Source organism: Rhincodon typus, chromosome 24, assembly GCF_021869965.1.
Source record: "Rhincodon typus isolate 14 chromosome 24, sRhiTyp1.1, whole genome shotgun sequence".
Taxonomy (NCBI): Eukaryota; Metazoa; Chordata; class Chondrichthyes; order Orectolobiformes; family Rhincodontidae; genus Rhincodon; species Rhincodon typus.
In genome coordinates, this window is record NC_063355.1 from 24,223,600 (window position 1) to 24,243,658 (window position 20,059).

General features: G+C 37.1%; 1 protein-coding gene across 2 annotated transcripts in view; it reads left to right on the plus strand.

The window, feature by feature from the left end:
• The window catches only part of atp2a2b (ATPase sarcoplasmic/endoplasmic reticulum Ca2+ transporting 2b), a 75,798-nt gene extending 61,814 nt beyond the window's left edge, over positions 1-13,984 (plus strand). The window contains exons 16-21 of one of the 2 annotated variants that reach the window (XM_020510698.2): positions 3,450-3,652; positions 4,967-5,052; positions 5,737-5,870; positions 7,128-7,245; positions 9,275-9,395; positions 13,195-13,984. In XM_020510698.2, the coding sequence (XP_020366287.1) occupies positions 3,450-3,652; positions 4,967-5,052; positions 5,737-5,870; positions 7,128-7,245; positions 9,275-9,395; positions 13,195-13,223 (691 nt within the window). In that variant the 3' untranslated portion in view covers positions 13,224-13,984. Of the gene's footprint in view, positions 1-3,449; positions 3,653-4,966; positions 5,053-5,736; positions 5,871-7,127; positions 7,246-9,274; positions 9,789-13,194 lie in introns of those variants that run through there. The other variant, XM_048611652.1, reaches the window with a different exon arrangement.
• Positions 13,985-20,059: the final 6,075 nt, after the last annotated feature.

The following is a 20,059-nucleotide window of genomic DNA, read 5'->3' on the forward strand; positions in this document are numbered from 1 at the left end:
TAGCCGTCTTCAAAGAATTATGCATTTGAACTCTAAGGCCCCTCTGCTCCTGTACTCCTCTCACATGTGTACCGTTGAACCTGTATTGTCTGTCCATGTTTCTTCCACCAAAGTGAATTACCTTTCATTTCTCTGCATTGAAATTGATCTGCCATGTTTCTGCCCATTTGGCCAACTTGTCAATGTCTCCCAAGTTACTGACATCATCCTCACAGTTTACTGTTCTCCCTAGCTTAGTATCATTTCACAAATTTCGAGATTTTGCCCTCAACACTTATCTCCCAAATTGTTTATATGAATCAACAAAAGCAGGGGTCCCAACACTGATCCCTGGAGAACACCATTTTCAACTAGTCTCTAATCTGAGAAATGCCCATCCTATACATACCCTCTGTTTCCTGTCTTTTAACTAGCTTCTAACCCATGCTGCTAAGGATCCATCATTCCCAAGCATTTCTAATTTGCTAACTAATCTGCCATACCAAACATTTTCTGAAAATCCAAATATACAGTATCCACAGCACTATCCTCATCCACTGCTTGTGTCGCTTTGTCAAATGAATGAAAAAAGTGCAGTAAGAGCCAAATCATTCAGTCAATTTATATGGATCTTTAGAAAATAAACTTTGTGTGCAAAGTGTCTTAAGTATTATTAGTATTGTGAAATCATCTTATTCATTTCCACTGAAATCTCACAACTAATCCTTTCAACTCGTGGGGATGAATTTGAACTAGTTCTCACCTCTGATGTTAGATTGAGAATAGGGCCCAAGATGTCATTAACCAATGTCACCAAGCTGGATTTTTATCATAAATCATTTATCCTCTTTCTTATTGCTATGCCATTCACTGTATTAGTCATATTTCTATAATCTGTTCCATGCATTCATCAGTTACATGAGTTCAATAAAGTGCAAGTCTGTAAGAAGTTGTATTGAAGTTGAGTATTGCACTAATTAGACCACCCTTCTACCTGTTTTCATTAAGATTGAAAAGAGCATAGAGGGAGTGAGAAATTTATGCTTAAAAGCAATCAAAAAAGCCTAGGAATATTTCTCCATAATCTGGAGAGGCAATGTATAAGAAGGAACTTCAGTGTATGCATATTGTTCAATTTCCTATAATGTAAATTCAAGACCTTGAGTCATCCTGGTGTGGCAAGATGTACATTTAAAACTCTCCTCTGGGGTGGTGGTGGGGGAGATCAGTGTATAATTTCAAATTGTGACTGAGCAAAGTAATGTTCACAAAGAATTGCAGGTGTTAGAAATATAGTTGGATTGCTGGACTTGGACTTGGAACACGTGTCACTAGCTGAAACTTAACTTGCCTTTAATCTTGCACCTAGATGTTTCTTTTTGTTTATTCAGCCCAGATCGCCTTTTGCCTTTTGCCTTTTCCTCAGTAACCAAGCACTCTTGTCTGCTTAAATTAAGATTATAAAATCTAAAACCTTTTACATCTCATCTGGATATCACTGATACTTTCGTCCCTTTTAACATGACTTTTTAGTGCCTTCTTCCAGAACATAGTCATTTTTGTCTGTGAGCTTTTAGTACTTTACTGTTTGACTGTGGGGAGCATCATTCCCAAGCTGTTCCTTGCCTATGTCCAAACACATTCTTATCAAAAACAGACACTGGAAAGAGGTCAAGAATGGAGCCTTACTTGACTTAATTGTCCCTGCCCGCTCCCCATTAGTTTGCTTAGACTAATTGTAATCCTGTAATGCTATTCCAGCAATGATCAGTTAATTTGACTTGTACCCAGCTGCAAACTGGAGGCCAGTAAGTCTGGCTGTGATTTTTAGGATAAATTTAATAGGTCATTCAGGAAGCATTACTTCCCCACATCTTTCTGTTGAACTGCCAAAGATTGTGTAAATGATCTAAATTTTTCTGAATCCAATTGCATTATTCATCATTATTTTCAGCTTAGGATTTTAGTTAATGAGTCCTGCTTTCAACATATTAATGTAATAATTCCAGCACTCCCTGATTGAAATCAAAATTTGAGATTAAAATTTATCACTTCTTTGAAGCTTAAACATGTCTTCATAAATATGTCTGCGATTTTGAACTTCTGTATATTATACAACAATAGCATGTTATCCCCATTATGATGCAGTGTTTCATATTTTCAAACAAATGTTGCATACGTATTTTGAGTCACTTTGGATGCAGTGAAATTCTTTTCTACTCTGAATCCTTGCTTTGACCTACTTGCTGCAGAAATGCTCATCTTTGTTACTTCCAGCCTTGACTATTCCAATTGTCTCCTGTTTTTCCCCCTGCCAAATCCTCAACAATTTTTTTAAATTGGAGCTGGTCCAAAATTCTGTTGTCTATGTTACTAACTAGCACTAAGTTCAGCTCACCTATTGTCACTTGTGATCATTGATCTGTTGTGCCTCCCAGTTCACCACCACCTTAAATTTAAAATCAATATGCTCTTGTGTTAAGTGCACTCTGGCTTTTGAGCTTCCCCCAGCATTGACTGTTGTGCCTTTTTTGTTTCAATTTTAAATTTACCTGCCTTTATCCACATGACCCTTATCTTTTGTTCTACCTACTTTTCCATTTTCTGAGTATATCCACGTTGCATTCTCATCTCATTTTTAAAATATGCTGAGTAACCTGTTTGCTGCCTTTTCCACCCAATAGATTTGAACTATGCTGCATCTGGCTCATTTTGCTCTAGTGCTCTTTCCTTATTTGCTTTCACTTTAAACTAATCATGTTATGATCATTGTTTCAAAACTATTCTACCCCCTTGTATTACTTTCTCCATTTCATTTCCCAGAAGTAAATCAGGCAGTGTTTCTTTCTTTCTTTTGTACTAGTAATCAGCTAGTTTAGGATAGATTGATTTGAATTCTGAGGAGACACTTTGACCACTTACAGTACCTTTTTTTTATTTCATTCTATATTGGAAGTCAGATGTGTCATTGTACACTTTTTTTTGTTCTTGTAGATCTCACCTGACTTCCCTCTCCTCTCTTTACATTTGCACACCAAGGAATTGTCACTCTTTGCTGTTCCTCACTCCATTTAGTTGGAGAGGTATACAATCTCTAGTGCATTTCATTGCTCTAGTGCTGTTCTTCTGTTTGCCAAACAATTTGTTGACAAATTTACATAATGCTGATTATTTTGCTTGGGTGGATTCCAAATTGCAGCATTTGAAACGGAAAGGGACTTTAACAAATACTGTGTTCATCTTTTTGAACGCCATTACAAACAGGATGAAAATGCATTTTAAATTGCAGGCATTCTCCTGAGCTGTTCTGTTTCACAGTAAGAGTGAGTCTTTCAAGTAGTCATGTTTCCTTCAGGAATATATCTTTGCCTGCATTGACAGCAAACATGTTGCATGTGATGTATGTAGAACTGATAGAAAATATAACTGAACTGCTTTATCTTCTCCACTGCGCCCCCATCCTCCCTCAGCATTTTCTTGACAGCAGCTTTAGGCTTCCCTGAGGCTTTGATCCCTGTACAGCTCCTGTGGGTGAATCTGGTGACAGATGGATTGCCTGCCACAGCACTAGGATTTAATCCACCTGATCTGGACATAATGGACAAACCGCCTCGCAGTCCTAAGGAACCCTTGATCAGTGGCTGGCTCTTCTTCCGCTACATGGCAATTGGATGTGAGTATGCGTGAGAGTTGGCAAAACTTTGCAATTAACCAGTAAGGGCTTTCAAGGTTCTTTGGCCATCTTTTTGGATTTATTTGTGACCGTGCATTCTTGATGAGCATTCCTTATCTTAATGCAAGATTAAATGATTTAGTGTGAGAAGCTTTGAGTGCTAAATCACTTTTTCAAAAAATATATATACTTTTCATTTTTTTTGTACTTGGCTAGGTTTCTGGTCTTTCACTTGATTTCCACTCCCCATTTTGTGTTTAAATACTTTTAAATCTGTCCAGTTCTGATGTGGAGGTGCCCAGTGTTGGACTGGGGTGGACAGGGTTACTTTGGTTAGACCCTCTGCGTGTGACTCTTACACCTGTCATGTTGTTCCAACCGTGTGGTTTGTATCCAGCAGCACCTTATTTTTAAGTTTTTGTAATTATCTCTGTGCCTCAATTAATCAGATTATAGGTCATCCGTTCACTTGTTATTCAATTGTTGACACTTTACTCACACCGCCTGATACTTTTCATCACTTGCAGAGAACTATTATTTGGCCTGCCAGCACTCCACACTCACCATTTGTATGATCTTTTGATCTCTCTGATTGTAAAGTCTGTGCCTGGGTGCTCTCTTCACTTCACCTGAGGAAGGGGCAGCGCCAGAAAAGCCTGTTATTTCAAATAAACGTGTTGGACTTATAACCTGGTGTTGTGTGACTTTTGACCTTGTCCAGTTATGAACAGATTATAATAGTCACTGCCTTTTGCAGTAAGGATGATGTCTGGGGGATTATCTTACTGTCTGTTGACATATGCTTTCATTGCCACATTCATTCTAATGTGCCTTCAGGGGAGTTAGTAAATTGATACAGTGCAAATTCCCTAGCAATGTGGAAAAAACTGCACATTTTCATTTGAGTCCAAATAGCTAATGTGATTTCATGAGAGCCTTGGGTTGCTGAGCAACTCTGGCTGCACTAAATCAGACATCTTTATCTCTCTTTGTGCATTTAGCAACCAAGTAGCTTTTGTTGTGTCAATTGTCCTTGACCAAAGGGATGGAATCTAGATGTCATAATGTAAGCAGGCTATCATCAGGGAATTGTTAAAGTACATAAGGCTATTCAGCCCATCATGTCTGCAGCTAGTTCTTTGAGCAATTCACTTTGCATCATTTTCCAGCTTTCTCCCCATAACCCTGCAGGTGCTTTCTTTTCATTTAACAATATATCTGTGGCTTCAATGCCATCCTTAAGCTATTGACTGTACCATAGCGTAAATTATCTGAAAGAAATAAAATTAATTTATTGTTTTGATCCATTTTCAGGTTATGTAGGAGCTGCTACAGTTGGTGCTGCTGCTTGGTGGTTCATAGCTGCAGAAGATGGACCCAGAGTTACATATTACCAGCTGGTAATATTTCATTCAGTTATATTTTTAACATGAAAGTGTTTCTTTGTACTTCATTCCAAAAGGCTAACATTGCATATCCCACTTTTATCCTGTGGTGTTTAAAATGCAAATGTAATGGTGCGCAGTAAACTAAAACTGCTTTATGTAGAGCTGTCTTAAAATCAAGTAATTGACTTGATTGCACGTGCAAAGTTTAGTATCCTAAACCCAAGCCAAGTAAAAGGTTCTCCCACAAAATACGTTGTGATTTTAAGATTCAGTTCCTCCTTTGTTACTGAAGTTGGTGAATCCTAAGTCACTGTCCCACAGGCTCAGATAACCAGCATGTACCTCACCCAAGTAACCCATTAGCATTAGATTATAAATGCTGACCTCCTTTCATCTGTGGAATATATCATAGGACAAGAAAATCAGATTCATCTATTTCCACTTTCCTGGACTAATCACTAGGTAACGATTTGGATGACTAATTTTCCTGCTCCTTCAAGCCTTCGGAGATTTGAGACCAATATTCCTATATCAAAATCAACTATCTCCAGCTGAATTTCCAAGTGAAATCCAGAACTTTACCTTTTTGGAAGAGTACTGCATGACATCGTGTATTCACCCACTGAGCTGTTATTAAAATCTTAAGTCTTTTATGTTTATAATTAATGTCTATGCATATTTTCTGTTTTTCCACAGAGCCACTTCTTACAATGCAGTCCAGAAAACCCAGATTTTGAAGATGTTGACTGCGAAGTATTCGAATCTCCTTATCCAATGACCATGGCACTCTCTGTCCTAGTGACCATTGAGATGTGTAATGCTCTTAACAGGTTAGAAATATTACACTCACTAGCCTTGAAATGTTATGCCTTCTACTTGTAATTACTACTGTGTGAACAAAGATTAGCTAATAATTATGTTAAAGTGTATACTTGTTATACTGAGGTAAATGGTTGAGCAATGGATTCATAGATTATGCTATGGATGCCCATTGTTACCCAATGCCTATCCATAAAATTAAAGTAGCAAAAATTATCATGAACATGCATACAAGTACACACATTAAGAGCAGGAGTAGATCATTTGGTCCTTCAAACCTACTCCGTTTTTCATCAAGATCGCAATACTCCGTATTCCCACTTATCCCTGGATGGCCTTTCACCCCCCTGCTTATTTTTGACGGAATGCCTTATTTTTAGCACACTGGAATGGGATATGGCACTTCGAAGTGTCAGTGTTCAAATGCACAAAATATTATGACTTGTGATTAGCATCCTCTACCCAATTTTTAATTTTAAATCAATTCACACACTAGACGTTCGGTCATCTCATCACCTCGTGCATGCCAGCGTGGAGTAGAAAGAATGTCCTCTTTAATTTCATGTAAGATGTAATATTTTAAAGGGTTATTGTTGAAGCTTGTAATTTTCCTTTGTGAGGTGGGTGTACATGATATATCATAACACAGCAATAAATGCTGCATCCTTGCTACAATTATCCACACTTGTAGTTTTACATTTATTTCCAAGGGGCAATGGCAGCATCATTCTGTTTGTTTCTGCAGACATTTTGATGGAAAAACTGGAAAGATTAGACAATTTTTGCATTTCTGGTGAACCTCCAGCAAGTAGCACCTGAATGACACTGACACTGGCAAAAACCTTCAGATATGTAGAGATCTTTGCAACAAAGAAACTGGTCACTTAATCATAAGATGATACATTGAGCCTAAAACGAGCTTCAATTTTTCCTGGCAGCTGGAGCTTCATGCCTTCACCAGTGTCTAATTTCTACCAAAAAAATCAAGCCAAAATGCTGGAAACACTTACCAGGTCAGGCAATATATAAAAGGAACAGCAACTGTATTGACAAAAGCTAATGAGCCTGAAATACTGTCTGTCTTTCTGCAAATGCTGTCTGATCAGCTGTTTCCAACATTTTCAATTTTGTTATGAGTTCCAGAATCTGTACTACTTTGCTTTGTGTATTTTTTTTTTGTGGATTTGATGATTCGGTTGGACTTAGGGTTTATGTGATCAAAATTAGAAATTGCTTTCAGTAGCAACTTGTTTACTTTTATCTTGCAGTTTATCAGAGAACCAGTCATTGTTGAGAATGCCACCTTGGGAAAACATCTGGTTATTGGGTTCAATTTGCCTGTCGATGTCTCTTCACTTCCTCATTTTATCCGTGGAGCCACTACCGGTCAGTCAGATGACATGCTTTGCCCTATACTACTACTTTTAGGATAATTTTATTTCACGGTAGAATTCATCTGACAGTTTGTTTTAAGTCCATGATGTTCTGAATATTGAGACTTGCTTTTACTAGGCACAGTACTTCCTAAATTAGATTATAAAAGTCTTTATTCAAACCATTTTACACATCATAGGGTTGGATTATTTTACTGAGGACATGTTCCCCACACCCCACCATAACTGGCCAGCAGCCCACCAGGTTAAAATTACTGGCCTAGTATGTTTGAATGTTGGTCCCTCCCACCACCTGTTCAATTAGCAAGGCAGTGATGCGAGGTCCTTAATTAGGCATCAGCTTCCCGTTTATGGACCTCAGGGCCACCAACAGGTGACCCATCCTACAGGTTCCCCACTTCGCCAAATTATGATGCATGCACACAGGCAGCGAGCATGACCCCTTGATTTGTGATGTGGAGCTGCTGGTGGCAGACTGGAGTGGACAAGGTCAGAAGCCACATGACACCAGGTTATAGCTTTCGGAGCACTGCCCGTTCGTCAGGTGAACTAATTTGTGGGTCTAACTGCCCATGGAGAAAGTACACAAAATTCAGTCCTTAAAACCTTTACTACACAGGCCACTTCTATGTCAGTAATAACTTGCTACCCTTCTTCTCCTGAATGCTATAGTGTTTTCCCTCCTGTTTATTCAGTTTTCACCTAATTATTGGGTAATTTGGCTACAAGAATTCTCCAGCATCTGCAGTTCCTACTATCTCTGATATAATTTATCCTTTCTCTTTTGAATATATATATGCTTGTTGTGAGCATTTCCCCACTTGTTACTACCCTCCTGATTTGAGGGAAAATTTCTTTTTATTGCTAAGCATCTTTTTGAGCACTTGTATTTAATCCTGATTCCTTTCTATAATTTTTCCAAGTTCTAGACAAATACATTACTATTTCAGTCATTGTAACAACTGTATCATTCATTCCTTGGAATCAATGTTTTCTCTGGTTTTGATAATCTCATGAAAAGTCAGTGCATCTTTTTTCTTTATTTCACATTCTGATACATAAAACATGAATCCCATTTGTGTTTTTAATATTTTTTGCTTATTTGCAGTCATTGTTTTAATGTACATGTTGAGGCTATATTGACCAATCATTAGATGGCTCATTAAACTTGGATAGTTGGTCACTACAGTTCCAACCAAAAGTGTGCCTTCTGGGCACAGGTCTGCATGATGCTGAAGCTTTCACATCATTCTGTGTTTCATACCATGTAACTTTGAAGCAAAAGGACATGAACTGTGAGATTTCTCACTATTTTATAATGGAACTTGCAGTACAGGGTAAAGCACTTTTTCTTCCCATGTGGGAAGCATGGTAGCTCTTGAGATAACAATCTTCAATCGCAGATTCTACTTTTCTGTCTCCCTTTCATTTTATTTTTTCAATTCCTCCAGAAGCAATGTTGTAACCTCGGTTGAAATGTTGAAACATTTCATGTTGTAATAACCCTGTGTGGAGAAATAAAAACTTCATTCGTCTCATAATTACATTTATACTCCTTTTTGTGTCAACCAGTATAAACCTTGTTTTATTATTTATCCCGTCCCCCTCTCCCATAATACTTCATTGATCTGAAAGCACGTATTTAATTTCTCCCCATTAAAAATAACTACTTGTACTTTGTAAAAGTGCCCCAGTTTTTCAAATCTTTGACCATAGCAATTAATGTCTCACTTTATTCAGTTTTAATCTGTTTTTGGAATTTGAGAAGATGAAGTGTGACAATCCTGTATTATCAGGATTTATGTTAATAGGTTTGTGATTTTGAAAGGAAAGATAAGCTAATGAAATAGATTCATGTTGGATCCATTTTGTACTTGTGCTTTCCTGCATAACTCAAATCATTGAAAGAGAGAGTTGATTTTTTTTTTCTTCGTTAATTGATTCATTCAGTAAGTCACTTAAAAACAAAATGTCCCAAATGCAACTAAAACAGAAATTTTGTTTTATTTGTCTCTTTGCAGCTCATCTTTCAAATTACGCCTTTGGATGTAACACAGTGGCTGATGGTGCTGAAAATCTCTCTACCTGTCATTCTGCTGGATGAGACACTCAAATTTATTGCTCGTAACTACCTTGAAGCGGGTAAAGAGTATACTCTGCCTAGTGACAAACTGTGTGGTTTCTCAGCATGTACAGAGGGGATTTCCTGGCCTTTTGTGCTTATTTCTGTACCCCTGGTTTTCTGGCTTTACAGTACAGACACTAATTTTGCTGAAATGTTCTGGTCTTGACTGAAATAGAGCTGTCGTTGGCATAGTGAAGACATGGCATTTGATTAACTTCGACCAAAATTTTTACCATTTAAACATGTGATTCCAAGAGTCTGTTTCTGCTGAATTTCATACGAACCCATGTATGGATGAAGTTAATATTTTTTTCATGAACTCCAGAAAGAAACAGGATTGATTTTTACACAGTTTAAAAAAAACTTTAATAAAAAAAGCTGTGCATTGGCGTGTACAGAGATTAATACTATTTTCTGCAAAATTTTGTTTTTGTAGATGAAACAGCATGTACAGATGTTCTGTTTACTAATTTGTTCATCTTTTGTGTATAAATTGAGAACCAATAAGTTGACGGATGTATTTTTTTGGCTAAAAATGGAATACTAGAGAATGTTAAATTCTTTGAAAATTTGAGAAAAAGATTGCATGGTGTGTCACTGCATGGCTATTTTTGTTGGGTTCTATTTTAGACTTTATTTCATTCCTTCTGTCAAATCGTTTTAGTTCAGAACTCCATTATTTTCTGCACTCAGCAGAGTATTGCTACCTCAACTACCTTTTTACTTTTACTTCTTTGTATTCATTTCTGTGTTCTCAACTCTGTCATGTTTACAGTCCAACCTTGTTTGAGGTATGCTAATTACTGCCTGTGCAGAACACTCCACTTTCCTCAGTCCACACCCAGTATCGCTGTTTTGTCCCCAATGAGTTAAATGGTATTTATTTAAAATGCTGATTTGTATTTTGTTGTAACAGTCTTGATGGGATTCTTTACTTTTGCCAGTTCTACCTTGGATGTTCTACATCAGGGGTTAATTCACATGAGTCAAAAAATAAACTGTTTTAGACAAACAGAGAGGAAATTCTCCATGTCTCTCTTTTTACCAGGGTGGCTCATGTAGGTTTTTCAAATGCAATACAAAATATGTCCTGCAGTTTAAATTGTTTTTAGGTCTTATTTGTTAGATTCTTAGTTGTCACACAGACTTGGCCATGATTTGAAGAACTATTTATTACTCACATGTATTTGAAAACACTTAAGTAGCTGAAAGCTAATTGTTACTTTTAGATGCTAATGCTGAGCATAAACATGCAACAATGATATTTTAAAACTAGAAAATTTAGGCTCAAGCTGTAAGTAGCACATTACCAAATACTCATTTGACATAATGTATAGAACTAAAAGTAAATTTTAACAAATTATCATACTAACTGTTTACAACTGTAATAATCTAAATGTTGGGTAATAGTGTTCTAGAGCATGTTTTCTAAAGTGACATTTAAGTGAGGTGATTTTTTACATGTGTTAACAAACCTAACAATGGTGTTTTCTTCAACGCCTTCCAAAATTCATCATCTAAAGTGAGTATATTTACATTTTGTAATTGCCTAATTCCAGTTCTGGATGTTGGACACACATTGAGTTTAGTCCAGGATTCTGGTATGTTAGATCAACACATGTTTTTGTAGATTTGTCAAAACTTCTAAGATTTTTGTTTTTGAAGTCTAATTCCTCTTGTTGCTTAGCCTCCATTCACTTAATGCTGAACATTTCAGGAAATGTGTCCTTTCTAGTTTTAAATATAACTGGAAATATCATGTGTAAAATTTTGACACTCCAAAATTCTATGTTAAATTGTAACATTGTACTTTGAGTCTATAAATGACCATTGTATCTGAATCCTGGATCAGACTGCTTAAAGCATGCTTGGACAATAACACTTTGCTTTCATACACCTTTAATCCAGACGGAGAAATTAAATGAAAGCAGTTGAGATTCTTTTACCAATTAAAATAATATATTATGTAGGTGTTTTTCTTTTAAAGTAGATATTACTACAGTATATTTTACTGCAAGATTTTTACCTCCCACATTCCAAAATGGAACAGACTTCAGCTGCTTTCAGCGCTAAGAGTAATATGTATCATGGCATGTTCACTAAATGACTCACGTTATTTACATTAGTCTTGTCTGAGGCCATCTATAATACTGTTGACTGGTCATGTCTTTGTTAAATCCTGTTGCCTCATGCTTGTATTTGCTGAGGTGTGGCCAAGTGTGCATGCAAGGTTCCGAAGGATTGACAGTGCCATGTCATCTTACTGTGGCCATTACTGAATGCCATCTGCATCATTTGACAGCAGGACTGACTTATTGACAACTGGGGATGAATTTCATGAGTTATACTTGAGAACTTTTCTGGTATGTTGACCAATTGTTAACTCATTGAGAGCATTTATTCAAAGACACCATTTCCCAGATCAAATATTAGGTTCATACAAACAGTTAGATGTATGCACTTTTTTCTTATTCATTGGGCTTTACTCCTTCCACTTGTGAAGAAAGAAAGGATATTCTTCTGGTTTCTCCTGAGTTTCTAATTTTATATCCTATAATTATCCAGTTCTATCAAATTTACATCTGTTTAAATTCTCTCCATTCTAATTAAGTGGGTGACACCAATGGAAAAATTGGTCATGTTGTAAAACCGGCTGCTACTGAGAGGCTATGGCTAGAAATGTATCAGAAACAACCTTTAATTATTCAAATGGTGATATACTGAAGTGAAAAATATCTGCCCATAGTAATTGCTTAGTTACCATCATTATGAATTTGCATTGGACTGCTCATGTTGGCTTATCCAGTTTACCCAATAGGTAGCCATTAGTCAAATAAACCAGGATTACTTCTAATTTTAATTTCTGCTTAGCTCTGATCCCAGCTCTGGTGGTATCAGATGCTGCAGTTGCCTTTGGGGCGTGAAAACCAGCCAGATTCAAAGTGATGCTGGATGTAGGAGTGTGATATCAGATTTTATAATAGCAGAGACCCTATTGATTATTGAATCTTGCATGTAATCATGTGCTCCCTTGGGTGAGATATTGGAGGATGGCTGCCATGAATAAATTTGTACCAAGGAATTTCACCATTTTAGAAGAGGGAAAACTGGGTAGGGAGAAATGGGTATGGCAGCTCACTACTTAAATAGACGTAGGATGGAGCCAGAACTCGGATCAGTGATTCTCCACCTGTCAGTTGAAATTTTAGATTCAAAGAACTTGTACAAGGAGTTCTTGCAGGAGGGACAAGATGAATTTGTGATGCAGCAGCTCAGCAGATGGCTTTCAGCAGATTGGCTACATGCGTCATAAAAGTAAAACAAATGTTGCTGAGGAAAGGGTGTGCACACAATTTGAGAATTCTGAAAGACAGTAATGGAAAAATTGGCATGATGAAATTGAAGTAAAGCGTGTCCCTTTTTCCAGGGGGTAGGAATATAAACAGCAGTGTTTAGAATTGGTGCCAGTAGACTGTCATTCTTTTTACCCCACACTTTTTAACAAAAATTTTGTGCATGTTTCATTCACTTTTACTGTTCCTTTAAAACCATTCTGGTACATAGTATCTATCTGTAGCACTGTTGCTTTAAGTGTTTACAAAACAAAAATTGTCTGTTTTAAAGAAATGTGGTTCCTATTCCTCCGAATGCTTGTATATTATCCTCTGTTGGAAGTACTTTGACACTCAGCAGGCAGTGTCCAGCACTCTGCTCTCTTTTCTAGAGCAGATTGTTTAGTTTGGATACTCCTTTTTTAAAGAAAAAAGCAACTGTTATTTTAGTAACCAACTAATTTTTCTTTTCCTTTCTCAACAGCTATGGATGATGAAGAGGAGAACCAGTAATTCCCTTAACAATTTTCAGAAAACTAAGGTTCTTTTGTTATTGCGTGCATGTGTGTTTCTAAGCACAACTACCAAGACCATTGCATGTATAATGTGCAACAATAGTATGCTATTTGGAAGAAAAGTGTGTTTAAAATTTAGGACTTCAGAGAAACTGTACATTTGTGCAATACATCCTTGTGAACTTTACAGTACTCCAGAGAGGTCAGGTTCTTTGCTAAAGAGATAAGTGTCACCAACTGTTGAGGACCTACATCTCTAAGGTTTCATTTGAATTTATAAATTGTACATTATGAAAATGCATGCCTTCTGTTTAAGTAACAGAATCTGTGTATTGGGTCAACAAGACAAAGAACTACTTTATAAAAATGGCTGTGTACAAAATGCAATTATATTTATGAAAAACTTAGGTACAAATCCTGAATGTAAATTACATCCTGTAGGTTGACAGTTTCATAACTTCAATGTATTTTTTTCTAAGGAAAGTTTTTTTTTTTTTTCTCTTTGGTGTGAGATAAAATGAGAGAATTTCTTCTTGCACTGTAACTTAACTCTTTTAAGTTGTAGCGCATTAACAGAAGCATTGGTGCAATAAGAAAATTGTGATGCAGATTTGAAAAGAACCTGTCAGTTGTCAGAAAATAGCATGTTTAATGGTGAAAACCTGTAAATAAGATCTTGTGTTTATTTCAGTGATGACATTGTAACATGCCGGTTTCATAAATTCAGGTAAATAAAATTACTCCACATTACATCATCTATTTAAGTGCAACTTTAAGTCTGTTCTTGCAGTGAAATTTTTAAACTTTTTTTGTGTGGTACAGGAAGAATTGCAAAATTATAAATCATTTTTAGTTGTACCCCACACCAGATGAAGAATTTTGCTCATAGACAATATTTAACACTGGCACTGAGAATGTAATGTAGTTCAATAAAAGTAACCCTGAAAACTTTTCACTAATTCTTTAAAATTGGTTTAAGTCTTCATTTTATGAGCATTGATTTAATGAGGATGCCTCTCAGTTTGCACAGGTATTATTAAAATATACAGCAATTTTGCGTTACCTCACTGTTATTCCATAACCTGATTACTTGAAAAAATGAAGAAATAATACAGAATGTTGTACTGTGTGCTGCCCAAGACCTATCTGGATGGAGATAGGTTTCCAAGAACCTGTAGTTCTTGAGAATTTTGACTTAAATTCTTTCCTAGTTTTGCTTTCATCTCTCAATCTGATGTCTGTTTTGAAAGTAACTGGTGCCCCCTTTGAATTCCCTTTAACTTAATGCTGCCTCATCAGAGTGATATTTTATGTGAAGCTAGGAGAAGAGCGCACAAAAGAAGAAGCAAAAAATTCTGGAGAAACTCCGCAGGTTTGACAGCATCTGTGGAATGAGTGGCAGAGTTAATGTTTTGAGTTTGGTGTGACGACTTCAAACTGTGTTGTGAAGGAGTTATGTCAGAGGCAAAATGTTAACTGTTCTTTTCTGTCCTCAAATGCTGCCAGACCTTTTGAGTTTCTCCAGCATTCTGTGTTTGTTTCAGAGTTCCAGCATCTGCAGTATTTTGCCTTTACAAAAGTAGAAGCCATCAGCTAAATTTAAATTGATGAATAACTTAGAGTTACCAGGCATACACTAAGTTTTTCAAAAAAAAACAAAAAAAAAAAATTTTTAATTTGGTCCTGGCAAACTATGCTAATTCTAGTCTAAAGCAGGACTGAACATTCATAGTAGATTTGATCAAAGTGCATTTCCTGAGCTATATGGTGTTCTTCTAGGTTCTCTTACATGTACCCATATCCAATGTTTCAATCACAATATTACAAGAAACTTATTGACTTGCTGACAAAGAGCAGCACGTCCTACTGACTGTACTTTTGACCTGTAAAATTTGTAGTTTTCAGTGCAGCCTAATATCTAACATCACCTAACTTTGTTTCGCATGCTCTTGCTTTTCTTCCCATATTTTAACTTGCATCAAGTCTCACTTGTCTGTCATTTTTGTCTTGTCACATCTACCACTCCCGATGCCCAACAAGCCCTCTTCCCTCTGATTCAAGTCTCTTGTGCATCTCCCACCATATCCCAACATTCATCCCCACATTCTGAAGCTGTGCCATTAGCTGTTAGAGCCCCACACTTCCTCAAACACTGATCTGATTTTGAGGTTTACAATTTGTTACAACCCCTCAGGGAAATCCAAGAGTTGGGGGCAAGGGCTTTGAGAGTAGGAGCCTGTTACACAAGGAGTACAACTGTTACAATTTAGTCAAATTCCATAGCAACCACTCCTGCCTAGGAGGTCACTATCCCAAACTTCCAGTTCACAACTCCACTGGGGCCTGGACCTACACTTTGGGAAGTCCTGACCTAAACTTCCTGCCTTCCCACTTTCACTCCTTTTTAAAAATAATCATCCAACTCTATGACCGTGCTTTTGGTCACCATTCCTTTAGACTCAGTAGCCATGTTTTATTTGCACCTAGGTGCCTGGGAAAGTTTCAAAGAATTAATGTTTTTATGATTGAAAATTAATGAAGTGTGGAGGGAAGTTTTGTTCTAAAATGAACTTGATTGCGCCATTTCAATAGATTTAAATTTCTTAAGTGCACTAGATAACGCCGAACCGTTCAGAATTTACTACCTGTACTTCTGTACTCATGAACCAGGCAACCTAGAGAATTCATTGAAATATTTAAAAAGGAGTTGGATTATGGATTTGTAGTTAATGGAAAATCAAATCCTAAAAACTGCATTAAAATGTAAATTTGTGTTACATGACTTCACAAATACAAGTATGAGAAGTTCTGAATTGGGATCACTGGTCGAGTGCCTTTCTTTCTAACTGTTTACCTACTCACTCCATCCCATCTGAATATCCTGCCATCTTCCACCTTATTTTAAATGTATAACGGAGTGGGATGTGATTGGATTAATTGGCTTTCTATAGTTATATTTTATCTGTTGAATTTGTTAGGTGCATCCAGGAGGTTTCTTGAAACAATATCTAGATGGTTCAACTAGGCAAGGGTCATACTAGACCTTGTATGGGGCATGAGCCTGACCAGGTAATCAAAGTTTCAGTGATGGGAGTATTTTGGGAACAGTGATCATAATTCTGTAAGTTTAAAATGCTTATGGATAAGGATAAGACTTTTCATCAGGTGAAAGTGCTAAATTGGGTGAACGCTAATTAACAATATTAGGCAGAAATTAGAGTGCGGACAATTATTTGAAGGTAAGTCCACATCTGACATGTGGGAGTCTTTTTTAGAAAGCCCAGTTGATCGGAGTTCAGGGCCAGCATGTTTCTGAGGGGATTAAAGATAAGGGGACTTGGGAACCTTGGATTACAATGCAACAACTTTTTTTAGTCCGAGAAAAGAGGAGGGAATGTAAGGTTTAGGAGACTGAGATCTTGCAAGGCCCGAGTGTATAAAAGAAGCAGAAAATAACTTAAACAATAAATTAGGAGGGCTAGAAGGGCAAATCCTAGGCAAGAGGATTAAAGAGAATCAAAAGGCATTGCAAATATAGGAAAGAGTAGGTCCACTAAAGAGCAAAGGAGGGAATTTATGCAAGGAGCCAAAGTGGGTGAGGTCCTTTAATGAGTACTTTGCATCACTAAGGAGGATATGGATGATGGTATGATTAGAGGAGTATGTTGATACTCCAGGGCATGTCGATACTAAGAAGGTGGGTGTTGGATGCCTTGGGAAAAACATTAAGATAAGTCCTCAGAGTCTGACATTATCTGTCCTAGGATGTTGAAGGAGGCAGGAGAGGGAATTGCCGGGGCCTTAACAGATCTTTGTATCCTGGTTAGGCACAGATGAAGTCCCAGTAAACTGGAGAATAGCCAATCTGCTCTTTTGTTTAAGAGGAGTGAAAGGCATAGTTCAGGAAATTATAGGCTGGTGAGCCTTACATCAGTGGTAAGGAAATTATAGGTTTACACTGAGAGGGGAAGTTTTTTTTTTAAAAAGCAATGTGTGAAATTTTATTTTGCAGAGAAGGGAGGAGGTGGGAGAATCAGACATGTCAGCAAAGTTTTTTTTTTAAAAAGGCATTTAGACAGACACGTGAACAGGGAAGAAATAGAGGGATACAGACCATGTGCAGGCAGATGGGATTAATTTAGAATAGTATCATGGTGGATCTACACTTTCCCTCATTACCTTCTTTCTCATAATGCCTTTTGATTCTATTTAATCCTACTTCCCCTTCTGACACTCCTAATTTCTTGTTTGTTATTTTCCGCTTCCTTTATACTCAAGGACCTTGTACTCTAGTTTCGGTTTTTTGAGACCAGGGATTGAGAGAAGTGGCTGATTGATCCTACTCTAAGAATATCAGATGGTTCAAATTCAAATTTGTACCACTGGAATTTTGGAAGGTGACTCTCCATTCTAGTAACAGTGGTTCTCTCCAGCAGGATGTTTTCTAGAAATTCCACAAGGAATTCATCTGCAACAATATGTTGTAGAATAGTGCTCTAGTGTGTGCTAAGTGAAATATGTGGATCTATGATGGTGGCACTCCGGGGGTCCTGAGAGGTGCAGCAGTGCTGTACCAAGGTGAGAACTAGAGTTGAAATGCTATATTTGACCCATGTAATGCAATGGGGTAAGTTGACTGTTAAATAGAATGAGTATGCAGAATGTACCCTGAAGACATTTTTGGACTGTAAAATATGGTGCATCAAAATGTAAGAGATATTTCATTTTTAAAATGTGCTGTGCAATGGCAGTTGGAAGATAGAAGAAGTGGAATCCTTTAAGTTGGAGCAATAATTCTGTAAACAATAAGTTTGGCTTTAGGCAATGGTATCCTGAAATATTGCATGCAGAAAGATGTGTGTGGCGTATGCTGTAAATACTTTGTAACATCATCTTAATGAATCTTGAGCTGAAGTTAAAAATTCTCTTTAAATTAACCAATGTAATAGGACATCTTTTCACCCAAATGTACGGTATTGTTGAAAGCTACTTTTGAGTTGCTAATTGTAGATCAGATTTCTCATTAAGTATATTAAAGCATGTGGACAAATTAATTATCTTTTTTCCTATTTTACTACCAGATGTGAAAAGAATTTCAAAACCTTGTTTCAATCTGTTAATTCCAATCTGGAAATAAATTTCTATTCTACCTGTTCAGAAATGAGTGAGTGAATAGCAGGGCATTTGGTTTAAGGCAGGTGTTGAGTGGTTTCATCATTTTGAATTTGGGTTAACCATATCATCTGAATTTTTTTTCACTTTTTTAATAGCTATTCAATGTCTTTGGGTTAAAGTTGCACTTACATTTGGGAATTGTATATTTTGAAGTCTGTTAGTGATGTGAGTGAAGTCCAGCATTAGCTGTTCTGTCACCTTCAGCTCAAAATTGATATTCATATTGATTCATCTGCCTGCATCTAGAACACAAAAAAGCACTTAGTTTCAGCACAAGCACAGGCCACTTGCATAAATCAAACCTTGGTGAGTCACTGAACTTCTATCATACACTGAAGTTTATGTTGAATTGGTGGGTGGTGGTTGGTAACCTTATCAAGTTACTTGACTAGTAATTGCATATATTATGCAAGATTTGGGCTACTGTTTGGTTTAAGCTATTCGTATGTGATAATGTTTCATCCAGGGCTTTAACTTCTTTTACACCGTATTAGTAAGCTGCACAAACGTAGACAAAAGCTCAACCGGTCTGGCAGCATCTGTGAAGAGAAATCAGTTGACTTTTTGGGTCTGGTGACCCTTCCTCAGAAGCTGCACATTTGTTACCCATCCCTAATTACCCTTGTATGTGATGAAGAGCTGCTGACTTGAACTGCTGTGATGAAGGAACTCCTGCAATGCTGTTCACTAGGGAGCGCCAGGATTTGAACAAGCAATGACGAAGGAATGGTGATATATTTCCAAGTCAGGATAAGATCTTGGGAGTGGCAGTGTTCCCCTGTTGCCCTTGCTGGCAGAGGTTGCGTTTTGGAAGTTGCTGTCAAAGGAACTTCACTAAATTCTGTTGCATTTGCTGTACTGTAGGGAGTGACTGCTTAATATCCTAGATAAGGTGCCAATGAAGCAGACTACATTCCACTGGATAGCGTTGAGTGGTTTTGAAGTTGTGTGCACAAAAATAAGGAACACGAGTAGCCCATTTTATAATCACTAAGATATAAATTACATGTGCTGCATTTCTGTATATGTTGTACAAAATCCATCATTGTTTTAAAAAATAGATTCATATGTGACATTTAATGGTTTCTCCATTTGCTGCCGGAACTGTTGAGTATTTTTAGGATTTTGTAATTATTTCAGATTTCTAACAACCTGTGGTTTTTTGCTGTTGTCATGATGTGTGACTGTACAATAAATCTTTGCAGAGCATAGCTTTCTTTCAGTCCTATGGGTTTCCTTATTTAGAGGCACTTTGACATCCTTTATTCCTTATTCATTGTTGAGACATGGGTAATGCTGGCTAAGCCAGTATTTATTGCCAGTCTCAAGCCGAAATGTTCTCCTCTGGTTCTTGGACTTGATGTCATTCTCATTCTGAGTCAGAAATATGACTCCATGACTCTGATTTCACAAATGACTAAGCAATACTGTGCCTTACAGCATTTATTTTTGAGGTTTGGAGCACCTTGCCCTTTGTTTTTTTTCAGTTCATAGATTGTGAACATTGCTGGCTTGGCTAGGCTAGCATCTATTGTTCTTGAAAAGGTCGTGGTGAGCTGCCACTTTGAACTGCAGAAGATACATATAGTGCTGTTAGAAAGGGAATTCCAGGATTTTGATGCCACAACTGCGAAGTAGAAGTGTTCTAATTCCAAGTCA